General features: G+C 53.8%; 1 protein-coding gene and 1 long non-coding RNA gene across 2 annotated transcripts; both read right to left on the reverse strand.

Annotated features, from left to right (window-relative positions):
- Positions 1–3,480: 3,480 nt before the first annotated feature.
- LOC120408020 lies at positions 3,481–7,672 on the reverse strand. Its single transcript, XR_005600370.1, has 4 exons — positions 7,613–7,672; positions 6,284–6,419; positions 4,360–6,057; positions 3,481–3,497 (listed from the first exon to the last, which is right to left on the reverse strand). It is a non-coding gene; the product is annotated as an uncharacterized LOC120408020 (long non-coding RNA).
- Positions 7,673–7,850: 178 nt separating this feature from the next.
- Positions 7,851–13,527, reverse strand: LOC120407315. Its single transcript, XM_039542823.1, has 8 exons — positions 13,491–13,527; positions 11,144–11,646; positions 10,623–10,720; positions 10,141–10,263; positions 9,578–9,657; positions 9,019–9,124; positions 8,503–8,556; positions 7,851–7,949 (listed from the first exon to the last, which is right to left on the reverse strand). Exons 2-8 carry the CDS (start codon positions 11,643–11,645, stop codon positions 7,851–7,853), a joined length of 1,062 nt encoding a protein of 353 aa, XP_039398757.1. The 5' UTR covers position 11,646; positions 13,491–13,527.
- Between the last annotated feature and the right edge of the window lie 9,243 nt (positions 13,528–22,770).

Genomic DNA, 22,770 nt, shown 5'->3' on the forward strand with positions numbered 1-22,770 from the left:
ATGATATGGTTACCATGCATCCGGATTTTCCAAGACATGTCCAGCTTTTTGGTTTTTAAATAGCCGTCGGGGAGGAATTTGTAAAAATCTAAAGGTCCGTGATTTCCCTCCCAATGCCCGGGCCACCCAGAGGGGGAGCAAGTGGGGCAATTTGCCCCAGGCCCTGGGCCCCGCAGGGGCCATCCCTTTTGTTTTTGGGGGCCTCTGGAGAAGGGTCTGTCACTCGCGCCGGGGGCCCCAGAAAACTCTCGCGGGGCCCGGGCCCCCGGAGCTTCTTCTGCTCTGGCTCTTCAGCGGCAATTCAGCGGTGGGGGGTCCTTCCGCTCCGGATCCCGCCGCCAAAGACCCTGGGACCCCTGAATCCTCTGGGCGGCCCCACCCAATGCAGAGTGTGACTGAGCTGAAACAGCGGCCAGCCCCGATTGAGCCACTCACATCCAGGCCTCCAGTAGTCAGAGCCCCTCCCCTGGTCTCCCCCTCCCCTGGCCTCCCTCTCCCCCCTGCAGCCAAAGTCCATTTAATCCTCCTTTGCAGGTGGGGTAGCGCGGCCTAGCGAGCAGAGTCTATAAAATCCCCCCTTGCAGGCGGGGGAGCATGGCCTAGTGGCCAGAGTCCATATAATCCCCCTGTACACATGGGGTAGCACGGCCTAACAGCCAGAGTCCATATAATCCTTCACGGTTCAGGGTGGGGGGGTAGGGGCACTCGGGCCCATCCTCTCCACCGAGCCCTAAGCCAGGGCCCTGGTAGCGGCAAGCTCTACTTGCCGCTTGCTCGGCGGGGATCCGCCTGCAACACGCCGAGTGGTAATACAGCATTAACACCGTTTATCTCTACTTTCCCCTGGGAATGGCAGTGCTTCTGCGGCGAGGGGTCCTCCGGTCTGTTCCTCCCCTGGGTCGTCCTCCGTCAGAGTCTCCGGTGGAGCCTCGACAGGGCTGACGCCTGGATCCTGGCTCGCAGCCCCTCTCTCTGCAGGAGCTAACAGCGTGTGTCCTTCCCCTCTGGCTGTCAGCCCAGACTGAGCTGATGTGCAGGCTTTTATATCTGAGCTCCAGTTGGAGCATGCCCAGCAGAGCTTCCGGGGCGGGGCTTCCTCTGCCAGGGAGGAAGGGTTAACCCCTGCTATGCCAGTGCGGGGCCGCTCTGCCCCATCACACACTCTCCCCTGGGCAGCCTGACCCTTGGTCGTCTCCTCCCCTTCCCCCTACCCCTCCGACCCCCCCCATCTCGGGAAAAGAAATCTGCATCCGCATGAGCCTTTCCCGGCCGGTGTAACACTCGAAAGGAATAGGGTTGGAGGGACATGTACCACCACATGATCCGTGTGTGTGAGTCCTTCATGCTGTTAATCCACCTGAGGGGTGTGTGGTCTGTTACCAAGGAGAAGGGGTTCCCTATTAGATAGAACAGCTTGTGGCTCAGATACCAAAGGCCGTATTTTCCCTCGGCCCACCGTATAGCCCGGGTAGATCAGTTCTTTCTGGCCCAGGTGACATTTGGTTCGGTTTGCGGTGAGTCCTGCTCTGCCCAGCGCCCACAGCTGGAGCTGTTCCTTCCAGTTGGCACTGTAGATGATGATGTCCGTCAGTGTCTCCTGCAGCAAGCCGACCCGTGCGAAGATCTGCAAGAGTTCATTGGCGATAACTGGAGCCGTGGCAGACCATAGTGGTACCACCTCTGGATACCGTGTGGCATAGTCAACCACAACCTGATATACTTATGGCCGGAGCTACTCTTCTCCAAAGGCCCCACTAAGTCCAAGCCCATCCGTTCAAAGGGTGTCCCTCCTGCTCACCCACAAGGGGGCCGTGCCCCCCCAGGGGGTCATGCCCCATCCAGCCCCCCATGTTCCTTGACGCCCTCCCCCAGGACCCCTGACCCATCCACCCCCCTTCCCTGTCCCCTGACTGCCCCCTTGCCATCCCATCCAACCCCTCCTCTCATTCCTGATGGCCCCCCAGGACCCCTGCCCCATCCAACCACCCCTTCTCTCTGTCCCGACTGCCCCCCATCGTCTCATCTAACCCCTGCTCCTTCCTGACTGCCCCCCTGGAACCCTTGCCCCCATTCGATCCCCCTGTTCCCTGCCCTCTGACCGCCCCAACCCCTATCCACCCCCCCCACAACCCACCGAACTCCCCTGCCCTCTTCCAACCCCCCCTCCCTGCTTCCTGCCCCCTTACCACACTGCCTGGGGCCGGGGCCGGGGCCAGGTCCGCTTGGCCAGGACCGGGACTGGTGCAGTGGGGCCCGACTCCACAGGCTGGGCCGAGCCAGGCCGGAGCTGGTCAGTCAGGACCAGGACCGGCGCCGCGGGGCCCGACTCCCTGGGCTGGGCCGGGCCGGAGCCGCTCGTCCGGGACCAGCACTGGCGCCACGGGGCCGAGCCAGGCCGGAGCCACTGGGGCCAGAGCCGGGGGTGCTTGGCCGGGACTGGGCTGGGGCGCTCGGCTGGGGCCAGACAGGGCCGCGCTGTGCCTCCCTGGAGCTGTACTCGCACCCCCCAGCCCCAGCCTACCTGCCTGCTGCTTGTTTCAGGCTTCCAGCGAACATCTGATTCGCGGGAAGCAGGGGTGGGGGAGGAGAAGGAGGGCGGAGCGTTCAGGGAGGAGGGGGAGGTGAGCTGGGGCGGGGGGGACGCTTGCCCGAGCTTTTGTTAAATGGAAAAGCTTTTTCAGAACCGGTTGTCCTGGAACAGCTGGTTCTAAAAGGGTTTCTAAATTTAACATCCAGTTCCTGCGAACCGGCTCCAGCTCACCACTGCCATCTGCCCAAAGCAGTCAATGGCTCTTCCCTCCACGAGGGAGCGGGGTCTCCCTCTCAGCCTCTCTGAGAACTAGCACTGCTTGGTTTCCTAGGACAAGGTGACCTGTCCCCACTGCTCCCTGAGGTGGCCCAGCTGGGAGGCTGTCACACACCCCAGGGCCTAGCAGACAGGTGGGGAGGAGGTTCCCGTTCATGTCACCCTCTGAGAGCCCACAGAAGGGCCAAAGGAAGAATTAAGGGCAAGAGGTGAAGCCGGCCCTGAGCCTCTGTCCCATCCTCACCTCCTCAAATGTGGAGCTTCCTGAGCTTCAGTTGGGCAGACAGAAAATGTAGCTCTGGCACAAAGGTGCTTCTGCACCATCTGGGGCAGGGAGAGCTCTGCCTGGGAGCCCAGGGAATGGGATGGGGGTGAGAGCAAGGAAAGAGGGGAGGGTATGGGAGTGAGGGAAGAGCTCATGCCCCAGATGAAGGACGTTTGGGGTCAGAGGAAGGACCCTGCTCCACAGAGAGGGGAGAGAGTTTCTGTCAGTGACAGGGGCCTCCATTTCCCCTTCCACTAGCCCCCATTTCCAGGAGACAGAGCAGTACCTGCAGCAGGGAGGCGGGAGTTGCTGAGGGGACCTTTAAGGGCATCAGGTGAGGCTCAGCCCTTGCAGCACCTCAGGCACCTGGTGCAGCTGCCGGATGCTGCGGAGCTGACCCATCACCTTGGCGGTGGTGTCCTCCAGCTGCAGGGAAGGAGAACATGTCAGAGACTGAGACACTGCCCAGGAATCAGGGAGGATTAAGGGCACCTGGAACCAGCACCATTTCCACCCAGCAGCTGCTCATGTCTGAGTGGTGGATTCACCCTCCTGATCCCCAGGATGGAGGCTTCTTGTCCTCTCTAGTGACCTCCAGTGCCAGCCCCCCTCCTTTAGGGTTAGCTCCTGCCGCCTCCCCCTCAGTGCCCCTGACAGCTGTTCCACCTCCAACCCACCTGGGGACACCGCTCAAGTTGGTAGAACCCTCTCCTCCACCCCTGCCTCCATCCCCACCCAGGTAGGGCAGGAGGGATTCTGACAGCAGTGAAGTGGCCTGCGGGGAGGTTGAGACCTTTCCCCAAGTCACCCCAGTGACAAATGCTGAAGCCAGAGGATGGCAGCCCTGGTGAACGGGGCAGGTCAGCAGCCCCTGCTGGCTGAATCCTCCCATTCTCTCTAGAGCGGGTCCAGCCCTGCCAGCAGCAGGACAAGCTTCCCCCACCCATGTGCCTCAGAACTGCCTGGCCGGTCGCCATCACCCATCAGTCCTTGGCCTCCCAGGCTGCCAGTGATGGGAGCAACTCTGGGTGGTGGCTGGGGTGACATGGACACTAGGCCCTGGGAAATGGGTGCAGCTCTGTGGGGCAGGAAAGGTTCACACAGGGCACTTAGGGGACTCTCCTGCCCTTCCCAGGAGTGAGAGCAGAGCATCACATCCTAAGAACACAAGTCCATGAAGTCCACAAGTCCCCACTAGGCTCCTTGCTCCCAGGCCAGCAAATGGTGATAGGATGGGAATGAGGCCTGGGCCCCGCTCCAATCTCCTGAGTCGAATGCAGCTGCTTACCGTGTAACCCAGCAGTTGCTCGACTTCCCCCAGGATGGCGTACGTGAGGAGAAGCCCAGCCTGGCTAATGCACAGCAGGGGGTTGTAGATCGCTGGCACGGCTGTCTTGAGGAAGCATTTCCTCTGCCCCGCAGAGAAGAATTTTCCAAAGACCTAAAACCAACAGGACAGGAGGCTGTAGCAGATTGCCCAGAGCCAGCCTCCAAGCCCTGGAGATAGAATGGCCTCAGTGTCCGGTGCCCCAAAGGAAGGGTAAGAGAGCTGCTGTAGCCAAGGCCGTTCATTCCCCAGGAGGCTTTCAGGGTCCCATGGCTCAGGGAAGCCCCTTTATGAAAAGGTGGCAGATGCTTAGGGACCAAAGCCTCCAGTGGCTCTTTCTGGAGGGCAATTGATCGCAGGGGCCATGATGGGCTGGAAATAGATCTCTAATGTGGGTGAGCAGGGCCCACTCTGCTGTGCAGCGCACCGAGATGATAGGGGACCCTGTATTGCTTCCAGCAGAGAGATCTCCTGCACCTCAGTGGCTAGAGGAGTGTGCGTGGGGGGGGGGAAAGGGGTTGGAGCTGACAGACCAAAGGTCTATTGCCCCCAAATTAGTGATTTCTCTAGTAGCTGGCTATGGCCTCGGCAGCTCCTTGGTTTCTGCCAAAGGGAATCCAATCTGCAACCTGACCAGGATAAGGAGACTCATGTCCCAGTCCCCATCACAGACACTCCTAGGAAACTTTTCTTCTGCTGCAGCAATTCAGCTTGTGGGAGGCAGGACAAGCTCACAGAGTCTCTCTCACGTGGCATCTATAGGGCAGCATTCTGTAGATGCACTTGGAGATCCAGGAGCCATTCCAAGGCCTCCTCTGTGATGTTATCAAAATCACACATTTCACCTTTGACTCCAATCTGGGGGCACTGGGTTATGGTGTGTTCCAAGGTTTGGATGTTCTCAGCACAGTTGTGAGACAGGGGGCCGGGAGGTCTTTGATTTTCTACTTGTGCAGCAAGTAGTCGCAACTTGGGTCAGTGACAATGTGCTTCTTTGGCACAGTGGCTGAGGTCCAGATACTCTGCCATTCCCTGGCCGGGACTGGAGACATGAGGAGGCGCATGTGGTGCATATTGGCTCTGGAGCTCACTGTGTCCCCTCCCCAGTTCTCGGCTTGGGGCATTCTGCTTCCTGACTGGCAATGGACTTGGGCAAACCCCACCTCCTTTCTCTGCTTCTACAGGGTGCAGGGAAGTAAACAAGGGTCTGCTCAAGCACTAGTGACTGACGGACCCAGTGCTCTTCTCTCAGACACTTGGGGATCAGCCAAGGGGACAAGGAGCAGAGAGACACCCAGAGCCATAATCCTCTATTAACTCACCCACCCGGGGATTCGCCTTATGCCACGTAGCAACGGCTCCATGGAAGACACTCAAATCACAGCAACTAGCGAGGTTCCAATGTGGGACCTTTAGCACCAGCCTGTCCCACTGGGTGCTGGGTGAGGAACTCTGAGCTGGAAATAAGGAGTGGGCTCTTGTCCTGTCTCCAGGAGGCATCCACTGCAGGGACCCCAGCCAGCCCCACTCCTGAGCTGTGTCCTACCCTGCCACAGTGTCCTTACCTCCCCACCCTGGCTGTGTTTTGATAGCCCAGGAGCCTGCTGTCCTGGTACCAGTTGTGGCACCACAGATCCTCCACCTCGTGTATGCTCAGCCCTGGAAGAGAGAGAGAGAGAGAGAGACACTTTGATCATTCTGGTTGCAGTTTCTGTGTCCTTCCAATCCCATTGGTGGCTGCCCAGTGGAGTGGAGAAGAACAGAGGTGGAGAGAGACTTGTTCTCCAGCTGGGGTCAGGCTGAGGGAAATTGTCTGGGGTCCCATTATCCACCTGTGGTCCCTTTCAGTCCCCTGATGGGTTCCGTGTCCCAGTGGGTTCCTTACCCCTCTGTTCGAGCAGCAGCTGGTACAGCCGGTAAGTCCCCTCCCTGGCCTGCCGGCTGATGTCCTGGTCTGGGTAACTCACAAACAGAGCCAGCTGGGCCACGTGCTGACCCAGCCTAGGGAACTCTGCTGAGATCTAATGGAAGGGAGAGGAGAGGAGACTCCATCAGCATTTTCCTGTCAGCTCCCTGTCCCCCCTGGGCCAGAAGGCTCCTTCTGCAGGAGATGCTGGGGGAGAGGAGCCTGAGACAGACCCTTCATTTGCTCTGCTGCCAAGGGAGCCAGGAGCTGCTTTGGGATGCCAAGCAGGGGCTGGAACATGGTCCCTGTCAAGGTTCCTTCCACAACCAACTCTAGGGTACAGATTTGGGGACCTTCCTGAGAACCAATAAGCTTAATTACCAGCTTAGATCTGGTTTTCTGCCACCACCCAAAGCATTTAAGAGTTATTTGGGAAACTCTGTCGACCTCCCCCCTAGAATATCTCCCTCCCAAATACTAGAACCCTTCCCTGGGTAGCCTTGAGAGACTCCTCCACCAATTTCCTGGTGAACACTGATCCAAACCCTTGGATCTTAAAACAAGGAAAAATCAATCAGGTTCTTAAAAAGAAGGCTTTTCATTAAAGAAAGAAAGGTAAAAATCATCTCTGTAAAATCAGGATGGAAAATAACTTTACAGGGTCATCAGATTCAAGGAGCCCAGAGGAACCCCCTCTAGCCTTAGGTTCAAAGTTGCAGCAAACAGGGTAAATCCTCTTAGCAAAAAGGAACATTTACAAGTTGAAAAAACAAAGAGAAACCTAACACGCCTTGCCTGGCTGGTACTTACAAGTTTGAAATATGAGAGACTGGTTCAGAAAGATTTGGAGAGCCTGGATTGATGGCTGGTCCCTCTTAGTCCCAAGAGCGAACAACCCCCAACACAAAGAGCACACAAACAAAAGCCTCCCCCTCCCACCAAGATTTGAAAGTATCCTGTCCCCTTATTGGTCCTTTGGGTCAGGTGTCAGCCAGGTTACCTAAGCTTCTTCAACCTTTAAGGGAAAAGGATTTTGGTGTCTCTGGCCAGGAGGGATTGGATAGTATTGTACACAGGAGGGCTGTTCCCTTCCCTTTATAGTTATGACAATCCCCTTCAAGGCCCAGGGACGACACTTGACCAGGACAAGAAGAACTTGACTCAAGCCTATCTCATTCCCTGCTCTGACTCTGCCTCCCCAAGAGGAACACTGCGAACCCACAGCCCCTGCAGCAGCAGATCCTACAGCCCGGTGGAGCCAGCCCGCCTGCGCCTGGAGTCAGGAAGCTGGGGTCAGAGGTCACTTACGTCAAACTCGGGGAGGGTGACTGCAAATCTCAGCAGGGCCGTGCTGCTCTTAATGGCCCTGGCTCTCTCCTGGGGCACCCTGGACACGATCCAGCGGTTGACATGCTGTGGGGAAAGGAGGCAGGTCAGGATGAATGGGCAGGTGGTGCTTTGCAAATGAGCCCCATCCCCCGCCCCAGCCCCAGGGGCCCGAGACATTATGCACAGAGAGAATAGCTGAGTCATTGATCACAGAGCTTTAGAAGGATTCTTTCCCCAGGACGCAGCTTGTATCCTGCAGGTCACAACTTGTCAGGGTCTCTCTAGATTGGTCCCATCCTCCCAGAGCTCCTGATTCCTGAAGAGTTCACCAGAAAGGAGACTGAATCCTCACCCTTCCCTGCCACTAAAATCCTTGGTGGGATGTAAGGAGTCACTGAGAGCACAATCCCCCCAGGAATTTCAGAGCATATCAGAGAGAAGGGCTGATTCCCTGGGTTCCTCCTGTTTCTCTAGGAAGGAGCGTGTGCCTCTTCTCTGAGAACCATCTCTGGAAACTCGTGGGGTGTGTGTGTGTTGGGGGCGGGGGAAAGGGGGGTTTCAGACTCTCACTCCCCAAGACAACCAGGGGCCCTGTGATTAGTGTTCAACAGAAGCAGGCAGAGCTCTGGCTTGATGTCCCAGCTCCTTCCTCTGTCCCTCAAGAAAGCAGGACCTGACACTGCATTGCACTGACCTCCCCAGCCAAGGACGCCCCAATGGGGACCCAGCTAGGAGGACAGAATAGAAACTGGATCTGCCAGTCTCTCCTTACCAGCCCCCAAAGAGTTAAGGTAAAATTGGTTCCCACCCCTCCTTATGGGACTCACCTCCAAGATGAAGTGGAGCCTGCCTGCGTCTGGGGACTCTGCCAGCAGGTTCCCCAGCACAGCATCCAGGAGCTCTGGCATGACTTTGTGTAGCGCCTGCAAAGCATGGGTCAGAGTTAGGGAAACTGGGCCGATCCCTGCCACAGGATGGGAAGAGGGTTCTCTGGGAAGCACTGGTGAGACTCCCAAACACATCTCCTGGCCTCGCTCATTCATGTCCCACTGCAGGCAATTAGCAAGGATTGATGACACCTGGATCTTTGATCCATGAGCTTAGCAGGTCTCTGCAGACGGCCTTGTAGGCGGAAGAGTAGGATACAGCCAAGTTGCTATGGATGGAAGCTGGGCTGCTGGGCAAAACACGGCATATGGAAGAGCAATAAAGAAAGAAAGAAAGAAAGAAAGAAAGAAAGAAAGAAAGAAGGGGGTAATCCTCTGGAGGGAAGGATCCAACCCTACAGCTTGTTCCATCTCTGCCTACCCCACCCCTAAATCTGGAGCTCCAGCGAATCAAGGGAGCCCGGACAAGGACCACTCTGGAAGAGGCGGAGGATGTACCTGGATGTCGGTGGCGTCCGTCTCCGTGCCCAGGGTGAAGACCGAGCCAAGGGCAGCTTGCAAGAGGCGGGACTCTAGCTCAGGCTCAAGGGCTGGTTTCATGGTGCTGGCAAGAGAGAGGAGCTGGTATTAGACTGCGCAGTGCGGGAGTGGGACTGTCGCCAACACGGACACGAAACCACAGGGCTACAGGCACAGGCAGGCGAGAATGGAAACTGAGGCACTGAGCTAGGGAATGACAAGGCCGAGACGTCACAGACAGACAGTGGCAGGGCAGGAATAGCGCCTGGTCCCTGGAGCCTGCTGCCCCTCCTTTATCTGAGCCCGGGAGTGAGCCCCTCCCCAAGGCCTCTGCAATGTTAGTGGGGTGAAAAGAAGAGCCCAGCCAGGACAGAGTGACCCTTCCCACCCCCCCAGCTCTGCCAGAGGAGCCACTCCTGGGAGGTGAGCGACCTGGGAGTGGGAGGGACAGTCTCCCAGCCTTGGGCCTGAGCAGCACTGGGGTTAGGGGAGCCAGCGGGGGGCAGGTGGGGTGGGGAGGAGGGGGCTGTCTCGGTACCTGAGGTTGCCCACAGCAGCCAGGCAGCTGGCGAGGATCTCGCTGGGTGGAGAGTCTTTAGGAAGCTCCTCAATGAGCTCCTGTGAGGCCTTGAAGGAGACAAAGGAGCATGAGGGATTCGGGCCCTGCTGACACCTCCCCGTGAGGAGATGACACAGCCAGTGCCCCACATGGCCAGCAGGATCCCCCACTACCTCCCGCTCCTCCCATTTCTTCCTGCCCAGCAAACTGGTCCCCTTCCAGGATTCCTGCCCAGCTCAGTCCCAATCCCCTTCTTCCCTCCTCCCTGTCAAACCTGCCCCCATTCAGCACCATCCCCACAACCGAGCTGGGACCATGTGATTCCTTGTCCCCCAGTCACAGCTGCCCTCCAGCCCCACAAGTCCCCCACTGCCCAATCTCACAATTCTCCCTTCTCTTCTCCCTGCCTTCAGCCCCAGCAATCCCTGCCCTCTGCTGCCCCCCCCCACACCCCCCCCCCCCCCCCCAATAGCCCCGCCCAAACCCCGCCCAACCCACGTCTCTCTCCCCCCTCCAGCTGCCGGATGACGGGTCTCACTCACCACAATCCTCTCCACCACAGCCGCCTTGCAGCAGTGCGGCTCCAGCGTGTCCTGCCCTCTGTCCTGTGCAGCAAGACACGCGGGGTAGATGGCCCGCAGGAACCTGAGCTGCTGCCCCTCATCCTGTACCCACCGGGAGTGGGGGATAGCGAGAGAGAACCTGTTAGCTAGGGACCTTCCTCCCCACCCACACCAGCTCCAGGGCTCAGGCCTCAGTGGGGGATTGTGGGGAGCCGCCTAGTGTCCAAATCCCCCACGACTCCTACACAAGCAGGACTGGGAACTGGGACAGTGCCTGTGGGGGGAGGAGACCTCGGCTGTTGTGGGACAAACACCCCCATCTTGGGGGTCCCACATCAGGGATGTACAAGGGCCCCATTAGGGGTGGTGGATCATCAGGGACAAGACCCTCGGCAGGGGGTGGGGATGCTGGGAAGGGACAGGACAATCTTGGTTCCAGCCCAGGTGGGAAACATTTGTACCTTGTCTCTGCCCTGGAGCTGCTCTCCGATGACCTTGAGAGCAGCTTCCTCTGTGGTCATCTCCAGCCATTCCTCCGCCGCTGACTCCGTGGGGGTCCCTGCACCCAGGAGAGAAGGGAACAGGGGGATGTCTGCTGCCCCTTGGGGGAAGGACAGGGGTGTGGTGAGGAGCGCAGGATAAAGGACCCCCCTTCCCACCTCAGGCACCCAGGGCAGATCGGGCCCCACACCTCCCTCTCAGGGCTGCCTTCACACTGTCCAGGACTCCACGGGAGGTGCCGACTCCCCCAGCCCCGGAGCATCAAGGGACAAAGTGGCAGCAGCTCTTGATGCTCCCACCCCCAGCTCCCCTTGCTGCAGGGGCAGCTGTGTGACTGCTGCTGGTGTCAGTGGGGTTCACGTGGCTCAGGCCAGACACCTGGGCTGGGGACCCCCCCCGCCATATCACTGGGAGAGTGTCTGGGCCCAGGGTGTTCACATCCCCGTCCTCACCCCTCCCTCAGCCCAGCCTGGCTCCTCACCTGGAACAAAGCAGCAGCGTCCAGAGGCGTCGCTGCTGCTGGAGCCCCAGGCACTGCTGCTGTCCCGTGCTGAGCTGATGGTGCTGGGATCTTCTAGCTCCTGGTCTGAGGGGGCTGAAAGATCCTCAGAGCCCGGGCAGGGCGATGCCCCCTGCTGGGAATGAGGGCTGGGCTCCTGGGGCCGCTGCTGCCCACATAACAGGCCCCAGAGCCTCCCTGCCCGGTGCCCCTCCTGGGCTGGGTCCTGGCCGCAAAACCTCATCCTGAGCCAACTCCACCTGGGCTTGGTCGGGGCCTCTCCCAGGTCGGCGCCTGCGCCGGGAGCTGGCTTTGTTCTCCAGAAGGCTGGGAACTTCCGCCTTCTGGCCTGGATGGGAGCTGCTTCCCCGCCAGCGGGGACGGAGAGGTGGCTCTGCCCCTTGGGAAGATGGCCGCTCCTTCCCGAAGGCTCTGGGGGCACCTGCAGAGCCTTCCTCCTGAACCTCCGCAGGAGCTTGGCCATCCTGGAATCGAGCGGGGAACAGGTGTGAGTCTGGGGTCACTCCTGGGCCTTTTCGGTCCCTCCTCAGCCCTGCTCCAACCAGAGCAGCCCCTTCTCCCCCCATAGGAGTGCAGGGAGTGCAAGCTACACACACTGGCAGGAGTTCATTGCATGATCTGCTCCCCCTCAACGTTCCCCCTCGTCATCCCTGCTGCTGCTGCAAGATCCAGGAAGTCTCATCCTTTTAGAGCAATGGGGTCAGTCCCAAAGACCATCGGTTACTCTGGACAAGCAGCTCCCTCCAGGATCCTGACATGCCAGCACTTTACACACCTTCCTGCAGCCTCCCAACCCCCATGGCCTGTAGCCATGGGACCCCGACCCTACTGATGGCAAACAGGCCTCAGCTACTGGCTCAGGGTCACACCAAGTGTCAGAGCCATGGATGGACCCCTTCCTAACCACTGCTGCACACTCCCTCCCACAGCTGGCAATCGCAACCAGGCCCTAGTGTCCGCTCCCCCTGCCTTTGAGAGGGAGTGTCACTCCTGGCTCCATTGCTGCCTATTGATCTGTGGGACTGGGCTCTCTGGGCCTCACATCCCCGAATGGGCTTTAAAGAAGACAATGGTTAAAGTTTGGCCCCAACTCTTTCTTGTTTCTCTACACTTGCCATTTTAGCAAAGTTTAGAATTCTTGACGTTCAACACCTGGAAACATTCCTTTCTCCTTCGCAGACAGCTTGAGCATCCATCCTCACCCAGGCTCACTGCTGCCAGGAGTTAGAGAATCCACCCTATTCCCCTTGGACCTACCCAAGGAGTCCCACAGCAAAGTGGGGACAGAGCCAGAAAGAGAAGCCAACAGTCCTGACTCCTGTTCTAACTAACAGACAACAACCCCCACAGAGGCAGGGAGAGAGCCCAGGAAATAATCACTCAATTAGGAATCTTTTCTGCACCCTCTCTAATTTTTTTAACATAATATTCAAAATGTGGACACAAGAACTGGATTCAACATTCCAGTTTCAGGCTCACCAATGCTGGATCACTTCCCTTTCCATACTCACTACTCTATCCAGCCAAGAATGGCTTTAACCTTTTTTACCACAGTTTCACATTGACAGATTATGGTGAGCAGCTCATCCACTATGGCCCCCAAATCCTTTTCAGAGTCACAGCTTTCCAGCGGACTGTCCCCCATTCTGTAGGGTGCTGCCTGACTCCTCTGTTACTGGCAGGCTGGGTTTGCATGTGGCTTTATAAAAGCTAATGATTCAGTAAGTAGTTTAGAAGAACTAGCCCATTAGAGAGAGAATCATGAATTGCTCAAAGACAACGAATGGAGAAAAGCAGCAAGAGCAAACAAACACGTTTGGTTCTGGCTTATTTCCTTGGTCTTAAAAGAGAGTAACAAGGACCTGAGTCTCCTCCCTCACAATAGCCCCATGCTCGGCCCAATCAGCATTGAGACTCTGAGACTCAGAAAGCGGAGAGGTCTCACCAGCTGTCGCAGGTCACCACCGGAGGGAGTCACTCTTAGAGCACTATTCCAGCCACATCTTTGGGAGGGCCTCCCGCAAGGAGAGTTGGAGCGCAACCCCCCACCCCTGCCCCCCACTCCACATGCGCACACAGGTCCTGGTGGTGAAAGGAGAGCAGGGGGAAAGGACAAAGGTGCAAGAGAAGAAGAGAAAGGAGGGAGAGACAGGAAAAGGGAAAACAAAAAGGAGAAACCCCAATGTCCCCAGTGATTCTAAGGGACAAAGTCCTAGGTCAGAAATAAAATGCTGCCCCCACAATCTAGTGTTTTCCGGCACCTGATGGATCAGACTGAACAGGTTCCAAATCTTTCAGAGGCTCTTACCTTCTATATAGGGACGTCTGTTTTCTGGATAAATCAATAATTGAAGAAGAAAACTCTGAAGAGGGTCCTCGTTACGCTCACGTAGGTAAAGTGAATTATCTCGGTACTCGAGGAGAGACCTCGAGATGGAGGCAGCTGAAGCAAAGCCACAGGGATCTCCAAGGTTGCCCCTGTCGTGCACCCCTGTCCTGCCTGGATGATGTCAAGAGCTCTCTGTGAGATCATCGCCTCCCACCACCTTTGTCCAATAGGCTGAGGTCCTGCCAAAGGCCCTTGTGATGTCACTGCCACACCCACCCCTCCCCCGCAGTGCTGATGTCCTGCCCCTGTCCAGCCACATTGGATGTTTGTGCTGCTTTACCTGGATCACCCCACTCAATGACTCTTCATTGTGGGGATGACACCGACTATACAGTAGAACACGAGACGCTCTTCCCCATGCTACGCTCAGTTGTTCATAAATTAGTAGACTTTATGGACAGAAGAGACAATTAGACCATGGAATCTGACACCCTGCATATCACTTGCTTTCTGTATAGCATAGTAGCTAGTTTTTGACTAAACACGTTCCAGAAAGGCATCTAGTCTTCATTAGAAGACCTCAAGAAATGGGGAATTCCCACCACTTCCCTTTCTAGTTTATTCCTTTGGTGATTCATCCTCACTGTTGACTATTTGTGCCCTATTTCTAATATGAATTGGTCTCTTTTGAGTTTCCAGCCACTGAGACTTGTTATGCTTTTCTCTGCTAGATTAATGAGCCCTTTAATATCAGCTATTTTCTCTCCATGAAGTCACTTCAACACTTCAATGACATCACCTCCTGATCTTTTGATAATCTAAACATGCTGAGCTCTTTCACTAGTTCACTAGCAGGCATTTTCTCCAGCCCTCAAAACGTTTCATTGCTTTTGCTGCCCCATCTCCAATATTTCAAAATCTTTTCAAAGCGGACGCCAAAACTGGATGCAGTATTCCAGGATCAGTCTTACCGATGGTGCGTCACCTCCTGTGCTCCTCACTGCTCTTTTCATCCAGCCAATGATGGCGTTAGCCTAGGCACCACAGCATCACACTGGCTGCTCATGTTGAATGGCTTGCCCAGCATGGCCTCTCAATCCTCTTCACAGTTAGTGCTTTCCTGGATACACTTCCCCATTCTGCAGGTGTGGCCTGCATGCTTTGCTGCTAGGTGTAGGACCTTTCCTTTGGTTCTTTTCAAACTTGTTTTCTTTGAATGGGTCCAGCTTATCACGGGATCCGATTGCTCTGCGTCACTGCCCTGTCCTCAGCATTAATTACCTCTCTGCTAGTATTTGATCACCCACCCACGTTAGTGGCAGTGATTTTATATTGCGTTGCAGTTCACTGATATTTATTTTCAAGAATTAATCCTTGAGAGATGTTAGGGGGCTTATTCCTTCACCCTCTCACTTCCCTGGTCCTTCTCGCATGAACAGAGAGCAACAATACCCGAAGTCTGAAGGTGCAAACAATTTGATGTTTATTGGGGTCAACTTCCAGCAAGCATGATTCCAGTTTCCTTCCTTAGTGTCTCCTTCCCAGCTCTGACACCACAGAGCCTTGCCTGTGTCCCTGTTCCTATTCCCTGTTCTCATTCCCCCCTTAGCAAAACATGATCCCAATTCCCCCACCCCCAGCCCCTGTTCCCATCCCCCCCTTACTTCCTGACTGACTGCAGACTACATAGAAAAACTTGAGTTCTGCTTAGCTAGACCTTAACCAGTCATTGTACTGACATTTAACTAACCAATCCTAACATACTGTAACATGGTTATTTAACCAATTATATCCCACCAGCCTCTCTATGGCTCCCTCTACACCAGTGGTTTTCAACGTATTTACCATTGTGAGCTGCACATGCAGCTCTCTGTGTTATGTGGGCCGCATCCACACAACATATATACTACCTGAATGGCTCCGAGGATGTCACATGGGCTGCAGCTGTGTGCTGATTGGGCCCTGGGTTAAGAACTACTGCTCTACACTGAGAGATCTGGCTTGTTTCCAGGCCCCATGGCAAAACCCCAGTGTAAACAAGGTAATGCTGCTAATTGTCACCAGTGTAGCTTAGCCTGGTTTCATGCAGAGATAAGCTACACCAGTTCAACACACCATTTACCTTGTCTACAACGGGACTGTATTAGACCAGCTACACTGAAGACCGGAATCAGGGCAAAACCTCAGGATATGCTTTGCTCAGCTGGAAAAGCTGGATTCTAAAGGTCTTGGCTACAGTGGCAATAGACACAGATACTGCTAAACTAGTCATAGCGGGTGGGATATTCCCACCAACGGAGCCTTGACGAGGAAATGTTACTTTATGGAAGCACTTGTCCTGTTCCAGAATTGAAAGCGCACTGCAGCGTTGAGAGGCGAGGATGTTTCTCATGGAAATTACTGTGTAACTGTAGTTAAGCTGCATAAATCAGCTGTTGTGTCCCGCAATGTGTAAGCCAGTCGTTAAAGAAAAAATGACCACAGCCCTTCTGGTTTGTGTATCCAGGAATCCTTTCATGGTTTTCAACTTTACAGCTTGCCATTTTGAACAGCTCACCAGCTCAGCTGATGGGATTCACCATGAAACCTGTCTGCTTGCAAACTGCATGAGCCCGAATTAGATCACAGCATCGGAATGTGATTTGTTTGGTCTTTGCAGAGGTGTGGCCATTCAAATAAGCAAAGAACTTAATGCACCAATAAATCAAACCTTTTTTGTTGGGGTGGGGGCAGGGTTGTTCTAAAGAATTTCTCCTGTTCCTACTTCCTTTTATGCATCAATCCCATTTGTTAATCCGCGGATGTTCTGGTAGCTCCTGTGCTTAAAACACAACGGCACAGGCCCCAGATAACAAAATGCAGCCAATAGGGCATGTATGGTATGGGGCATTGTTTAATAAGTCTCCTCTGTAGCTCCTGAATGAGTGTGAAAACACAGGCCTGTGATCCATTCCAAGTTAATGAATGTATTTCTCTCCCCCCCCCCGCCCCCCAATCCTCTGTTTCAACGCCACAGCTTCATTTCCTGTACTTTTAACAATTGTATTTTGCAAATATGATGCAGTTGCACTGCCTGGTTAAGTGAGGAAAGTCAGCGGAGAGGCAAACAATTCTGCCGAGATCAAGAGGAGGAGCATGAGACACAAAATGGGGTGCTAGGATCTCCTAACACAAAATCGGCTTTATTGTAAGACTTAACATATGTACAGATATATAGGGACAGAGGCGGATGAAAGCAGATAAATAAAAATGGCCTGAAAGCTAGAGTCTTATTTTACATTGCCGAGGTTTGTCATGAGATTCTGATAGACTGGTACTGAACTAAAGGGGGAACTGCGGGTGACGGTGAACCCCATAAGGCTTCATGGGAATATGCTTATGAATGTATACATGATATAACTGGAATATGTTTTATGCTACACATGCCATGTAATATATCTACGTAAAGGTTATGATCTACTCAATACACTCCTCCTATTTGTATGCATGTAGCATTTTTGTACTTGAAGTTAGCAATATTGGCTGTATACTTGCTTGATTTCTAAGTAGCCTCTGTAAAGCATTTGAGCAGCTTCTTGAGAAAGGAATGTGCAAGTTAAGTGCCCAATCAAGAAGCACTAAGAGACAATGGATCTTGGGAGGCTCCAATCCACATAAGAAGTCTACGAGGACGTTCAAGGTAGCAGGTAAGCCATGGCTGCTGCCTGTAAAACTTGAGTCATGCAGGGACATGTGACTTGCCCATGTGACTCCAAAGCTCCATCTTGGAGCTGGACTTTGTATAGGAGAGAGGAGGAGGCCTCCACCCACAAGAGACAGTCTACTTAAACCCCTGGGAGACCCCTCCATTTTGTCTTCAGCTGGCTAAAGAGAGAGCCTCTCCAAACCCAAGGATACCCGAAAGAAACTGGAACAAAGGACAGTAACTACAGGGGGGGTGAGTGATTGCTGGACCCAGACCAGAAGGAGACTAGTCTGTAAAAGGAAGCTTACTGGAACTGGTGAGGTTATAGCTGTATTCAGTTTCTTAGACATAGACTTGCGTGTTCTATTTTATTTTCCTTGGTAATTCACTTTGTTCTGTCTGTTACTACTTGGAACCACTTAAATCCTACTTTCTGTATTTAATAAAATCACTTTTTACTTATTAATTAACCCAGAGTATGTATTAATACCAGGGGGAGGGGCAAACAGCTGTGCATATTTCTCTACCAGTGTTATAGAGAGCAAACAATTTATGAGTTTACCTTAGAAGCAGCAAAGAGTCCTGTGGCACCTTATAGACTAACAGACGTTTTGCAGCATGAGCTTTCGTGGGTGAATACCCACTTCTTCGGATGCAAGCAGTGGAAATTTCCAGGGGCAGGTGTGTATATATAAGCAAGCAAGAAGCAAGCTAGAGATAACGACGTTAGATCAATCAGGGAGGATGGGGCCCTGTTCCAGCAGCTGAGGTGTGAAAACCAAGGGAGGAGAAACTGGTTCTGTAATTGGCAAGCCATTCACAGTCTTTGTTTAGTCCTAAACTGATGGTGTTAAATTTGCAGATGAACTGGAGCTCAGCAGTTTCTCTCTGGAGTCTGGTCCTAAAGTTTTTTTGCTGTAAGATGGCCACCTTAAGATCTGCTATTGTGTGGCCAGGGAGGTTGAAGTGTTCTCCTACAGGTTTTTGTATATTGCCATTCCTAATGTCTGATTTGTGTCCATTTATCCTTTTCCTTAGAGACTGTCCAGTTTGGCCGATGTACATAGCAGAGGGGCATTGCTGGCATATGATGGCATATATTACATTGGTGGACGTGCAGGTGAATGAACCGGTGATGGTGTGGCTAATCTGGTTAGGTCCTGTGATGGTGTTGCTGGTGTAGATATGTGGGCAGAGTTGGCATCGAGGTTTGTTGCATGGGTTAGTTCCTGAGCTAGAGTTACTATGGTGCGGTGTGCAGTTGTTGGTGAGAATATGCTTCAGGTTGGCAGGTTGTCTGTGGGCGAGGACTGGCCTGCCACCCAAGGCCTGTGAAAGTGTGGGATCATTGTCCAAGATGGGTTGTAGATCCCTGATGATGCGTTGGAGGGGTTTGAGCTGGGGACTGTATGTGATGGCCAGTGGAGTCCTGTTGGTTTCTTTCTTGGGTTTGTCTTGCAGTAGGAGGCTTCTGGGTACACGTCTGGCTCTGTTGATCTGTTTCCTTATTTCCTCGTGCGGGTATTGTAGTTTTGAGGATGCTTGGTGGAGATTTTGTAGGTGTTGGTCTCTGTCTGAGGGGTTGGAGCAGATGTGGTTGTACCTCAGTGCTTGGCTGTAGACAATGGATTGTGTGGTGTGCCCAGGATGGAAGCTGGAGGCATGAAGGTAGGCATAGCAGTCGGTAGGTTTTCGGTATAGGGTGGTGTTAATGTGACCATCACTTATTTGCACCGTGGTGTCTAGGAAGTGGACCTCCCATGTAGATTGGTCCAGGCTGAGTTGATGGTGGGGTGGAAGCTGTTGAAATCGTGGTGGAATTTTTCCAGAGTCTCCTTCCCATGGGTCCAGATGATGAAGATGTCATCAATGTAGCGTAGGTAGAGAAAGGGAGGAGATGTTAACCCCTCTCTGTCTCTAGCAGTGAGTTGGTGCCCCAGCATGGGGGGAGAGTTTGGAGCCCCTGGATTTGTGCATTAATCAGGTCTTAGTTTAGGCGTGAGCTTCCTTTGCAGAGCACAGAACAGCTGCTGCGTTTGTGCTGTTAGGATCTCCTGTACCTGCCAGATAAAGAGCTTCTGAATCCCAACAGGGTGTGGTGAGGAGAGGGGAAGGCACGTCCTGCTTTTGCTTGCATGGACTTGAATCTTCCTTGTTCCCCATGAGGCTGCAGCTCAGACCCTGGGGAGGTCAGCGGCCCGTGTTGAGCTGGGTGAGGCTGCGAGGTGGGTTTGGGGTTTGTTTGACATGGCTTAAGGTGCATTGGTGCCCTTGCATCACATCAGTAACAGGCTTGGTTTGACCTAAACAGGGATAGGCCTGTGCAGCCTGGCCCTACGGGGTCATAGAATCAGAGAATCTCAGGGTTGGAAGGGACCTCGGGAGGTATCTAGTCCAACCCCCTGCTCAAAGCAGGACCAACACCAACTAAATCATCCCAGCCAGGGCTTTGTCAACCTGGGCCTTAAAAACCTCTAGGGAAGGAGATTCCACCAGCTCCCTAGATAACCCATTCCAGTGCTTTACCGCCCTTCAAGTGCAGGGCCGCCCAGAGGATTCAGGGTGCCTGGGGTCTTCGGCGGTGGGGGGCCACCGCCGCCAAATTGCCACCGAAGACCCGGAGAGGAAGAAGCTCCGGGGGCCCCGGGCCCCAAGAGAGTTTTCCAGGGCCCCCGGAGCAAGTGAAGGACCCCGCTCCAGGGGCCCCGAAAAACTCTCATGGGGGCCACTGCAGGGCCTGGGGGAAATTGCCCCTCTTGCCCCCCCCCCCGGGCAGTCCTGTCCAAGTGAAATAGTTCTTCCTAATATCCAACCTAAACTTCTCCCACTGCAACTTGAGACCATTACTCCTTGTTCTGTCATCTGCTACCACTGAGAACAGTCTAGATCCATCCTCTTTGGAACCCCCTTTCAGGTAGTTGAAGGCTGCTATCAAATTCCCCCTCATTCTTCTCTTCTGCAGACTAAATAAGCCCAGTTCCCTCAGCCTCTCCTCGTAAGTCATGTGCTCCAGCCCCCTGATCATTTTTGTTGCCCTCCACTGGTCTCTTTCCAATTTGTCCACATCCTTTCTGTAGTGGGGGGCCCAAAACTGGACGCAATACTGCAGATGTGGCCTTACCAGTGCCGAATAGAGGGGAATAATCGCTTCCCTCGATCTGCTGGCAGTGCTCCTACTAATACAGCCCAATATGCCTTTAGCCTTCTTGGCAACAAGGGCACACTGCTGACTCCTATCCAGCTTCTCGTCCACTGTAATCCCCCGGTCCTTTTCTGCAGAACTGCGGCTTAGCCAGTCAGTCCCCAGCCCATAGCGGTGCATGGGATTCTTCTGTCCTAAATGCACACCTCTGCACTTGTCCTTGTTGAATCTCATCAGATTTCTTTTGGCCCAATCCTCTAATTTGTCTAGGTCACTCTGTATCCTATCCCTACCCTCCAGCACATCTACCTCTCCCCATAGCTTAGTGTCATCAGCAAACTTGCTGAGGGTGCAATCCATCCCATCATCCAGATCATTAATAAAGATACTGAACAAAACTGGGCCCAGGACCGACCCCTGGGGCACTCCTCTTGATACCGGTTGTCAACTAGACATCAAGCTGTTGATCACTATCCGTTTAGCCTGACAATCTAGCCAGCTTTCTATCCACCTTATTCTGTTCATCCAATCCATACGTCTTTAACTTGCTGGCAAGAATACTGTGGGAGACCATATCAAAAGCTTTGCTAAAGTCATGATATCATGTGCACCACTTTCCCCATATCCAGAGAGCCATTTGTCTCACCCTAGAAGGCAATCAGGTTGGTCAGGTATGACTTGCCCTTGGTGAATCCATGTTGACTGTTCCTGATCACCTTCCTCTCCTCCAAGTGCTTAAAAATGGATTCCATATTTACCTTTTCCCAATTGTCCGGCACCTCCATCGATGGCCATGAATTTTCAAAGATAACGGCCAATAACTCTGCAATCACATCAGCCAACTCTCTCAGCACCCTTGGATGCATTAGCTCCGACTCCATGGACTTGTGTATGTCAGCTTTTCTAAATAGTCCTTAACCTGTTCTTTCACCACTGAGCGCTGCTCACCTCTCCCCATACTGTGCTGCCCAGTGCAGCAGTCTGGGAGCTGATCTTGTCTGTGGTGATCGAGGCAGAAAAAGCCTTGAGTACTTCAGCTTTTTCCTCATCATCTGTCACTAGGTTCCCTCCCTCATTCAGTAAGGGTCCCACACTTACCCTGACCACCACATTGTTGCTCACATACCTGTAGAAACCCTTCTTGTTACCCTTCACATCCCTTGCTAGCTGCAACTCCAATTGTGCTTTGGCCTTCCTGATTACACCCCTGCGTGCTCGAACAGTATTGTTATACTCTGTCCAAGTTTCCACTTCTTGTAAGCTTCCTTTTTGTATTTAAGCTCACTGAAGATTTTCACTTTTAAGCCAAGCTGGTCGCCTGCCATATTTGCCATTCTTTCTGCACATCGGGATGGTTTGTTCCTATGCCCTCAATAAGTCTTCTTCAAAATACAGCCTGCTCTCCTGGACCCCATTCCCCTTCATATTAGCCTCTCAGGGGATCCCGCCCATCAGTTCCCTGAGGAAGTCCAAGTCTGCTTTTCTGAAGTCCAGGGTCCATATTCTGCTGCTCTCCTTTCTTCCTTGTGTCAGGATCCTGAACTCGACCATCTCATGGTCACTGCTGCTCAGGTTGCCACCCACTTCTACTTCCCCAACCAATTCTTCCCTGTTGGTGAGCAGGTCAAGAGGAGCACGGCCCCTGCATTTTCTGTGCACTGCTGTATTGCTCTCCCAGCACATGTCAGGGTGATTGAAGTCCCCCATGAGAACCAGGGCCTGTGATCTGGAAACTTGTTAGTTGTCTGAAGAAAGCCTCGTCTACCTCATCCCCCTGGTCTGATGGTCTATAGCAGACGCCCACCACAACATCACCCTTGTTGTTCTCTCCTCTAAACTTAACCTAAAGACTCTCAACAGGCTTTTCATTAGAGAATGGAAAGTTACAGCAAAGTCCATCTGGGTCTGTCCAGAGCCCAGAACTTTCTCTTTTGTCCCAGTCCAGAAGCTTTTCCCTCCAACAGCCCACACTTAGCCCCAAGGGGCCCCTCTTTAGTCTTTTGTTCTTGTTCCTGTCAAACATTGTCCCCTCGCCTCGTTCTCAGCTCTTTGTTTCCCAGCTGGTCCCAGCTGGCTGGCTTCCTGCAGAGGATGGGTCATGCATGTCCAAATGTGCCAAATGTCTGGGCAGTTGTCTTCTGGGACTCCCCATCAGCATGGGTCCCAGACCCCAGATAGTGAGGCATCAGTCACACCTGGATCTCTGCAGAGCAATTAATCTTTTCCCCCACCTTGTTAACCATGCAGCTCATAGGGGAAACCAAGGCACACACAATATTCATTATAACACATGGGGAGAGGTGGCTGATGGGTGATGCGGAGAGAGACCTGGTGATGGTTGGAGAAGGGGAATCAGCACCGGAGAGCTCAGAGAACAAGGCTTGGTGAACACAAGTCCAGTGCATGGCCCTTTTGTAGAGTCGGGGAGTTGA

The sequence above is a fragment of the Mauremys reevesii genome, linkage group 6, assembly GCF_016161935.1.
Source record: "Mauremys reevesii isolate NIE-2019 linkage group 6, ASM1616193v1, whole genome shotgun sequence".
NCBI classification, from domain to species: Eukaryota; Metazoa; Chordata; order Testudines; family Geoemydidae; genus Mauremys; species Mauremys reevesii.

What these genes read in the sequence shown, in the direction of transcription:
- LOC120407315 (XM_039542823.1), bottom strand. Translation starts at nt 11,645, where the DNA reads ATGGCCAAGCTCCTGCGGAGGTTCAGGAGGAAGGCTCTGCAGGTGCCC. An exon ending in ACGCTGCTGCTTTGTTCCAG is followed by an intron (nt 10,721 to 11,143) that starts GTGAGGAGCCAG and finishes TCCTGGGTGCAG; the next exon opens with GGACCCCCACGGAGTCAGCG. An exon ending in CTGTGGTGGAGAGGATTGTG is followed by an intron (nt 9,658 to 10,140) that starts GTGAGTGAGACC and finishes AAGGCCTCACAG; the next exon opens with GAGCTCATTGAGGAGCTTCC.